This window comes from Lolium perenne, chromosome 2 (genome assembly GCF_019359855.2).
Source record: "Lolium perenne isolate Kyuss_39 chromosome 2, Kyuss_2.0, whole genome shotgun sequence".
Taxonomy (NCBI): Eukaryota; Viridiplantae; Streptophyta; class Magnoliopsida; order Poales; family Poaceae; genus Lolium; species Lolium perenne.
Window position 1 is genome coordinate 94,412,823 of NC_067245.2, and position 8,587 is coordinate 94,421,409.

The 8,587-nt window shown below is 44.2% G+C and overlaps 1 protein-coding gene across 1 annotated transcript; it reads right to left on the reverse strand.

Annotated features, from left to right (window-relative positions):
* Nucleotides 1-457: 457 nt before the first annotated feature.
* On the reverse strand, nt 458-3,950 carry LOC127333288 (septum-promoting GTP-binding protein 1). The gene is made up of 6 exons (XM_051359666.2): nt 3,209-3,950; nt 2,705-2,825; nt 2,522-2,618; nt 2,365-2,404; nt 2,066-2,149; nt 458-962 (listed from the first exon to the last, which is right to left on the reverse strand). The coding sequence occupies exons 1-6, from the start codon at nt 3,587-3,589 to the stop codon at nt 798-800; spliced, it is 888 nt and encodes a 295-aa protein (XP_051215626.1). The 5' UTR covers nt 3,590-3,950; the 3' UTR covers nt 458-797.
* Between the last annotated feature and the right edge of the window lie 4,637 nt (nt 3,951-8,587).

Sequence of the window (8,587 nt, forward strand, 5' to 3'; positions counted from 1 at the left end):
GACAGGCAAAATGATTTCTGACGGTGCTAGACATTGTTGTTTTGAAGCATGGGCATATTTATTAGCTCAAACGACAGTTACATTATTTATGTATTAACAGAGAAGCAACCAAAGGCGGCAGCCGGCAGGTCGTCCAGCGAAACAAGAGGGAGGTAATCTACCAGAACAAGACTGGCTAGCTAGCTTGCCTAATTAGCTTATGAGATTCAGTATTTGCCCTACGAGGACACATCCTTCGTCAAATGATACTACTTCAGAAAAACTACTAGCAATGACCTACACAGTCTGTTGGCAGGCAAACCTTATTTGCAGCGTTCTACCTCTCCGAAGCTAAACTATTTCTCGCGCTGATCTGTTTGCACCGAAACATCAACCACGAAGAAAAAATCTAGTCAAGCTACCAACTGCGACGTGTTCTCCACTATGAAGAGCAGACGTGTTGTGCATCATTCGGTGGTTGCCACTAAGCTAGGTACTATTTGCATATATAAAAGCCCTGTCAAGAGGGGAAAAAATGGGCGGGTATATTACATGGATTCCTCCTATACATACAGGGATGCGAGACGGACATCTCGCGGTTACCTCTTCAGGAGAAGGGAGGGATGCACCTCAGCATACACCTATGTACAACGCTGCGCATCTTGCCTTCCTGCCTACCTGACAGCATCGATCGACCAGACACCGATCGAGAGGCGAGAGCTTGGTTAGTAGCTGGAGAAGGAGGGGCGAAGGGCCTCCTCCTATGGCGTGGGGCCGTGTTTGTGTATCTAGTACTGGGGTCAGTTGTGAACTTGTGATCAGAAGTCTATGATGGGCTCGCCGACGGTGAGGTTCCGCTCTACCGTCCATGGGAGGTTGAAGAGCTTGGCCGTGATGAACTTGAAGATCTTGTTCACGTTGATGTTGTGCGTCGCGCTCGAGAAGAAGAGGGTCGCCTTCATCGCTCTTGCGTATGCTCGGGCCTGCCAACAAACCAACACTGTCAGCATTGCATGTTATAAAACTCCACCAAAGTCTCAATTCGAATGGGTCTGCAGTAGGTACAGACATGCGGAAAGGAATGCAGCTAACTTAATCTTATGCATGATTCTCCTTTTATTGGCTAAATAATAGCACGATATATCCATTGAACTTTTCTTGTTTTCCTTTCTTTTCTTGATACTACTCAAAGGGGTCCACGGTAGGTACACAGATGCTGTAAGAGATGCAGCTAGCTAATCTTATGCAAGAAGCTCCTATATATGGCAAAGATATATCCACTGAACTTTTCTTCTTTTCTTTTCATTCTGAATGATTTGATGATGGAACTTCTTTTCTTTATTAGATGCGGCTAGCTTTTCTGGCTTAGGAATGTCGAGTAAGAAGTGACCATCAATCTACATTCTGTACCCTCCGGCCCCACGCTGAAGAAAGATCCGCATAATTTGCTTTTCTGAAACTGAAAGATTTTCGACCTGTGGCTGGTGAGACAAGATATGATAACAATATCTGCTACGACATTTCTTTTCTACCGTCAGTGTACTTCATCTTGTTTGTTGTGCTTGACAAACATTCATCACCGACGACCAAGCCTACTTGGCGATTACCCTGACAAGCAAGGCTTCAATTCAATGTGCAGTAATAGACATTCATATGTGGTGTGTGGTACTCTGTCTCAGATTAGATCAGTCTTAATTAGTCCCCTGTACTCGATTCAGGTTTTGATATGGGCTCTATTGTCGCTGTCACTCGGGTACGCCAGGCGTGGGATACCTGTGGCTCTGATAAAACTAGAAATCTTGTGGTTTCTGACACTACTCAAAAATAAAATCTAGCACTTCCCATCGATGACCATAGAAAGACTCGCCCAAGATTAAAATTTTCTGGTTCCTGTTAAGTGACTGGCACCGTTTCAGATGTAACACGCATGGGTAGCGCAGCCCCAAGTTCTGCCGTCAGAACCAAGGCAATGGCCTCATCTTTCTATGCTAACCACATTGGAGATGCAGAAGGCCCGTGACCCAAGACATAAAGACAAAAGGTGAACCATATTTTGATCACAACAAACCGTTATAAAATGCAGTACCTCGTTAACGATGGTCCACTGCATCTCAAGAGGAAGCTGAGCGAAGTCATCAAACTTCGTTCCGATTAGGATTGGAATAGCCGTCTGCCAGATGTAAAAAGAAATTTATGTTCAGTACAGTACAAGAACCACGAACAATGTTCGTTATGCAGCTGGAGATGTGATTAATAAAAACATATGACCAAAGTTTCTCCATATGCACAGCCAGTATGATCCAGCTATAGCATCGGAGACAGCTAACATGCAGGGAATAAAATCCAAAGAACTGAAGAAAAAATTACAGCAAGCAATGCACCAACCTTATTCCACTTTCTTGCCCTCTCGTACCAATCTATGACACTGCAGCAATCAAATTAAAAGCAGCAATAAGCACCTGGTGACGGAAACAAAAATCCAATGAACTCAGAATTAGTTTTCTGAGCCCCACAATGCCGTGAAATTGATGTGAAAACTAACTTGGTGAGCGTGCACCGGCTGGTGAGATCGAACATGAACAAGATGGCCACGGCGTCCTTGCACGCGATCGGGACGTGGTCGGCGGACTGGCTGTCTCCTGCATCAAAACATTCAGGATCCCGGCCTGTACTTGGATCAACGCAAAGGACAATTTGGTGTGTGCATCTATTCTGCACACAGTACCTGCAACATCCCAGATGTTGAAGGCGAGCCTAGCGCCCCGAACCGCCAGCGTCTTGTCCATCAGATTCAGGCCCGTCATCTGCAGGCCGTTCTGCTCCTCCCCATCTCCGACATACTTAACCTGCAGCCGAGATGAATGACCATGACAAGAATGATCAGTTAGCTGAATCGGCAGGCTACTTTCAGTTGCAGGCTGAATGAGTGGTGAATTTGTGATGCATTTTCAAGGCTGGTGCCAGGTCCACACTTGGTGGTTTCTTGGTCAAAAAGGAAGTTGCGAATGCACAATACTATAGCATTCTATGAGAAGGAAATGTCCTCTTTAGGTTGTACTGGCAAACATAGATTGTAATAGAGGCTCGTTTCTTGACTACTTTAGAGAATTAGTTAGGCTTGAATAAGAAAAGCACGGACGGGCAACAAACATAACCGCAATAACAAACCAGCTAATAAATTGGAGATTACACAAGGAAGAAAGGAAAGGAGGAGGAAGAAGGTGCTTACCATGAAGCTGGTCTTGCCGGTGTGGCAATCCCCGAGCAAGCTGACCTTGAGGCCGACGACGTCCTGGGCGTCCACCGCGTCGGCGTCGGGCGCCGGGAAGCCTTCGTCGTCGACCGGGACGGGGGTGAGCACGTCCCCGGCCTGCGGCGGGCCGAGGCGGCGGTACTGCCCGCCACCGCCCCCTCCGCAGGAGGAGCAGGCGAGCAGCTGGTCCCAGACGAGGCGCACGACCCTGGTTGCGACGGCGAGGCGGAGCAGGCGCGCCCACCGGAGGTCGAGCCGTAGAACGGCCGGCCTGCGCCGGCGGCCGCCCCTGCCACGCGCGCCGCCGCCGCATATCTGCGGGGCAGCCACGTTCATGGAGGCCGTCGTCGTGGTCATGGCGCCGCGGCGCCCATGCACGCCCCGGTGCGGCCGGAGGTGGGAGGAGTAGGGAAAGAAAGGAGGCGCCCGCAGCACGACGCGGTATTAAGAGCTGGGAATCGCAGGCTAAAGAAAGCGCTGGCGCTATAAAAAGGCTGGTTGGGCGCGCGATGCTTTTGGTGTGTGCTTACGGCGGAGGGATCATGGCCATGGATGGTGGATTGATGGCACGCACGCACGCACGGCGCCAAGGTACGCTTGCTTCGGTGGCTTTCCTAGTCGTCGTGCATGGGTCGGGGTAATTGGCGCGAGCGAGATGGATGAGATGAGAATCGGGAAAGGAGATGGTGAATGGGGTTGTTTAGTAGGAGGGGTGTCTGAGGAAGACGACGACGTGTCGTGGTGGATGTCATGTCCATGGCCGACGGCGGTAACGACCGGACGGTGGAGCCGCGCGGGAGGTGGTGGTTGACCCGTTAGCGCCACGGTCACTAGGAGACATGGCATGCAGTAGTAGTCTGACTATGAAGTCTGGATGACGACGATACATTCACGATTTCAGCGTGCGTGCTCTAACCTCTCTCTCGCCTGCGATGGCACACAAAAAAAAGTTCTAGAAGTTGTTGCGGTTGATGCTAGGAGTGGACCTGTTCAAACCCTGGGCCGGGTCGGGCTTGCCGAAGCCCTACCACCTCGATGCCAAGCCTGGTCAGCTTAAGTAGTGCCATGTGTGTAAATTTGACTTTTCTGAAATTGTTCATCAGGTGTGTGAACAGAAGTCCAGATGAACTAGAGTCAACTATGTTCAAGGACTTTGGGCTTTTCCACTAGTATCATAGTATATTTTTGTTGTTTTATTTTGCTTGACTCGGTATACTCCCTCCGACACATATTATGGTTCAGAGGTAGAATATTACTTGGCTTATCAATAATCGTTGGTTTGTTTACTACACGCGCACTCGCCTTAGGGCTATTGGACACGAATACCTTGTCCAATGGCAAGGGAGTTGCGGCGACTTCAGTTAAGGCCATTGATGAGCTTCGGAAGAACAAGACTATGGTGAAGAAATGATATTGTGCTAAGAGGCGAATGCCATAGTGGAGGATTACTTGGTCTCCTGTTGTGCAATAGTTGGTGTTAGCGATATGGTGTTGGTTTACAACATCGAGATTTTTGTTGCACATCTTAGACTTTTTTTTTTAGCTTGGTTGTAGATGCACCACCATTCGTGTCGTGTTGATAATGTTTTGCCTATGTTGTCTCGATGTCCTTTAGGTTGGGACTAATCCACATGCGGTGCTTATGTGCTATGATGATTTGTTGAAAAACTCGACACTCGTGTAGGGTTCACATCTCGTTTTCATTATAAGAAGGGGTGATTCTATTCTTAATTATGAAATGTAGGAACACCCCCCCCTTTCGAGGTCCTCGGAAATAGGATGTAAACATTTTTGTAAGCAAAGTGACTAACCATAGCATTGTAATACAATACTATTTATCTTTTTTATATAAAATAGTATTCCAAAAGTAAGTATTTTCAAGGACTTTGGGCTTTCCACTAGTATCATGCTAGTATATTTTTGTTGTTTTATTTTGCTTGACTCGGTATACTCCCTCCGACACATATTATGGTTTGGAGCTAGAATATTACTTGGCTTATCAATAATCGTTGGTTTGTTTACTACACGTGCACTCGCCTTAGGGCTATTGGACACGAATACCTTGTCCAATGGCAAGGGAGTTGCGGCGACTTCAGTTAAGGCCATTGATGAGCTTCGGAAGAACAAGACTATGGTGAAGAAAGGACATTGTGCTAAGAGGCGAATGCCATAGTCGAGGATTATTTGGTCTCCTGTTGTGCAATAGTTGGTGTTAGCGATGTGGTGTTGGTTTACAACATCGAGGTTCTTGTTGCACATCTTAGACTTTTTTTAGCTTGGTTGTAGATGCACCACCATTCGTGTCGTGTTGATAATGTTTTGCCTATGTCGTCTTGATGTCCTTTAGGTTGGGACTAATCCACATGCGGTGCTTATGTTCTATGATGATTTGTTGATAAACTCGACACTCATGTAGGGTTCTCATCTCGTTTTCGTTATAAGAAGGGGTCATTCTATTCTTAATTATGAAATGTAGGAACACCCCCCCCCCCCTTCGAGGTCCTCGGAAATAGGATGTAAACATTTTTTTATATATATAATAGTACTAGCTTGTTCCAAAAGTAAGTCTTTTCAACACTTTTTACCAATCAAACAATTCTAAGTTTGATATATGAAATGAAAATTACTGTTATATTTATCCAGTACTTATGCGACACTGAACTAAGGGTGAGATCGATGAAATGCAATACATGTTTGAATATTTCCTATCTTCTTCCAGCCATCAAACTTGTTCAATTTTTTTTCTTGAGATCTGTGGAATAGTGATATCATACTTGAATCCACATTCCCAGTATTTGAGATTACTGTTATATTTATCATAATATTTATTCATTTATAATGTGCATGTATTCCAATGTGAGATGAAATGTTTATACAAAATGTGATCATCAAAGCACCATCTCGAAGACAGTGTACATGTCTTAAAATACTTAAAGATTGGATCGGAGGAACATATCTTTCAAGATATTTACCTTTTTCAGGATTCGTCGGACTTCAAGCTTGAAAATAGAGCCCCCTCGATCCCGATTAACTAGGATGCGGTGGGGAAGCACCGCGGCGGGAAGGGCTAGCCATGATCAGGTCTAGTGAGAGGCATGGGCCTTCCTTTTGGTACATAAGGTTGTGTATGGAAAACGAGTGAGGTGCAATTTATTATACATAAAAATTCTATATTGAGTTTGGTTTTCTGACGGATATATGTTTTTTTTAAATTAGGTCATCTTTTAATTATTTGATGGTTACCCTAGGGCGTAACCGGTAAAAAATAAACTATATTTGGTGGAGCTTTATTTCAAGGCATGCTCAAACAAAGTCAAAATTTTAAATTTCTGGACAAGCTAGTTGAATTTCGTCAGAATCAAATGGTTATTCTCGTCCTTTGACCGCATTGGAAACAAGAATTGCTATTGACCAAATTTGACAGACTGAAATGCTTAACCTATTAGTCATACTCAGGTGGTTGTACTATTCAGCCTTGAGTTGTGGGTTGCTTAACCCAATCATTCAAAAATTCATACATTAAGTGTGAACCGTTGGGCATATGTTAGCAACTCGTCAGGTCGTCGTCCCTCCTCTCTACCAGTGCTCCAATTTATGGTGCCTGTTAGTACATCAAATCAACGTGCATGGTGCTATTGTTACATCAAGCGATCGATGCTTGGAAGGGGACGTGCTATAAACTGGCAGTGAGCTCGCGTTCGGACTGATCGGTTGTATAGCCTTTTGTATAATTTTCGGTAATGCTGCATCATATGATGCAAACTAGGTCTGACATGTCAAACAATAGATAGATGTATCAAGAGTATTTACGTGATTCTGAGTGGACGGTGGAATTGTTTGTGAAAGAAATTGGACGGTGCAGGGTCCAGATCGGGACTGTGGTGTACTCTCGCATTGTATTCAAAACTTATTAAAGTTGTAGATCGGATATGCTTGTACAAGTTCGAAATTTTGTGCGTACCTCCGATGGCCGAAAAATGTGTCAGTGATGGCCATAAGAATTCTGGCGGCTTCATTTAGTGATTCAATCAGTATGACACAAAACATTTCCAGGGATTAGAATTCTACAAACTCTCCTCTTTTTCATTGAATACAGTGCATGCATTGAGATGTATTTGTAGTCCCCTTCAGTAAAACACAAGAGTTTTACACCATAAATTTGTCCCATCAAATTACGTAGAAACTTTTCCATTGCAGACTAGAGAACTCAAGAATCTTCGAGTGTATTATGCGTTTCAAGGCATCCAACACTAATGGACACTGGAGTACTGGACTGGAGTACTCAGTGTGATGCTTATCATCAGAGTGATCATGTGCTTAGTTTTTTTAGATGATCATGTGCTTAGTTAGTTTAGCTTACGAATATAGAGCTGCAGCTAACCAGGCAATTAAAAGATTAACCTGACTGAGGTCTGGACTGTGGATCGATCGGGTTAAATTACACACACGGGATCAAACTGTACAACTGTCGCACCGAGACAAGAAGCAGCTGAAGGAAAAACTAGTCCAGCAGGTGAATCTTGTACCGCGCGCACGGCTTCCGACGCATTATACTGCTCCGGATCCGATCGAAATCTGTGGCCGGTGGCTGTGCTTATCTTTAAAAAGAAAAGAAAAAGAGAAAGAAAAATGGATCTGCTACTTATATGAAACACAAACATGTGAATCCCAGTTTAGCTCTCGGCATTTAATTTCAGGTGTCGTTGTAACAGAGGTGATCAACCAAAGCAGAACATTATACCCAAAATAAGCTGCTCATTTTTTTTTTCTCTATACAGCTGTATATAGATATTTTTTTGAGATGGATATATAGATATGTTTTTAGTGGTTCGTATCTAGAAAAAATTAAGCACATTATTTTAGAGCAGATGGAGTATAAGTATTGCAGGAAAGTGGTGGGCAACATCTAAATACTCGATTTTGGGGGGATTTGCGGGTAGGTGAAGTTCCTCTTAAAGTAAAATTTGCTAGGTTATATAGTCTTACTTTTAATTCTGATATTCTGGTATCTTAAGTATTTCAAGAAGGTTGGAACCGTGTGTAGGTTTTAGGAAAACATAACAAGAGGAAACTGCAAATATGTGGAGGGAGTTATAGAATTTGTGTGGTGAAGTTATTTTAACTGAACATACAATGTAAGTGGTTATTAGAGAAATCAGGCAAATACACTGCTAGGTCTTTGTACTCTGCTCTCAACATGAATTAGGTTAAATGTTCTTTAAAAAAATTATGGTTTACTAAAGTGCCTCTTAAGATTAAGGTGTTTCTGATGAGACCTAGGGTCTAGGGTTTGGCCAATCTCACGAATTCAACCCAAATTGGAGGAGGGAAAAGAGGAACAAATGATGAACGAGA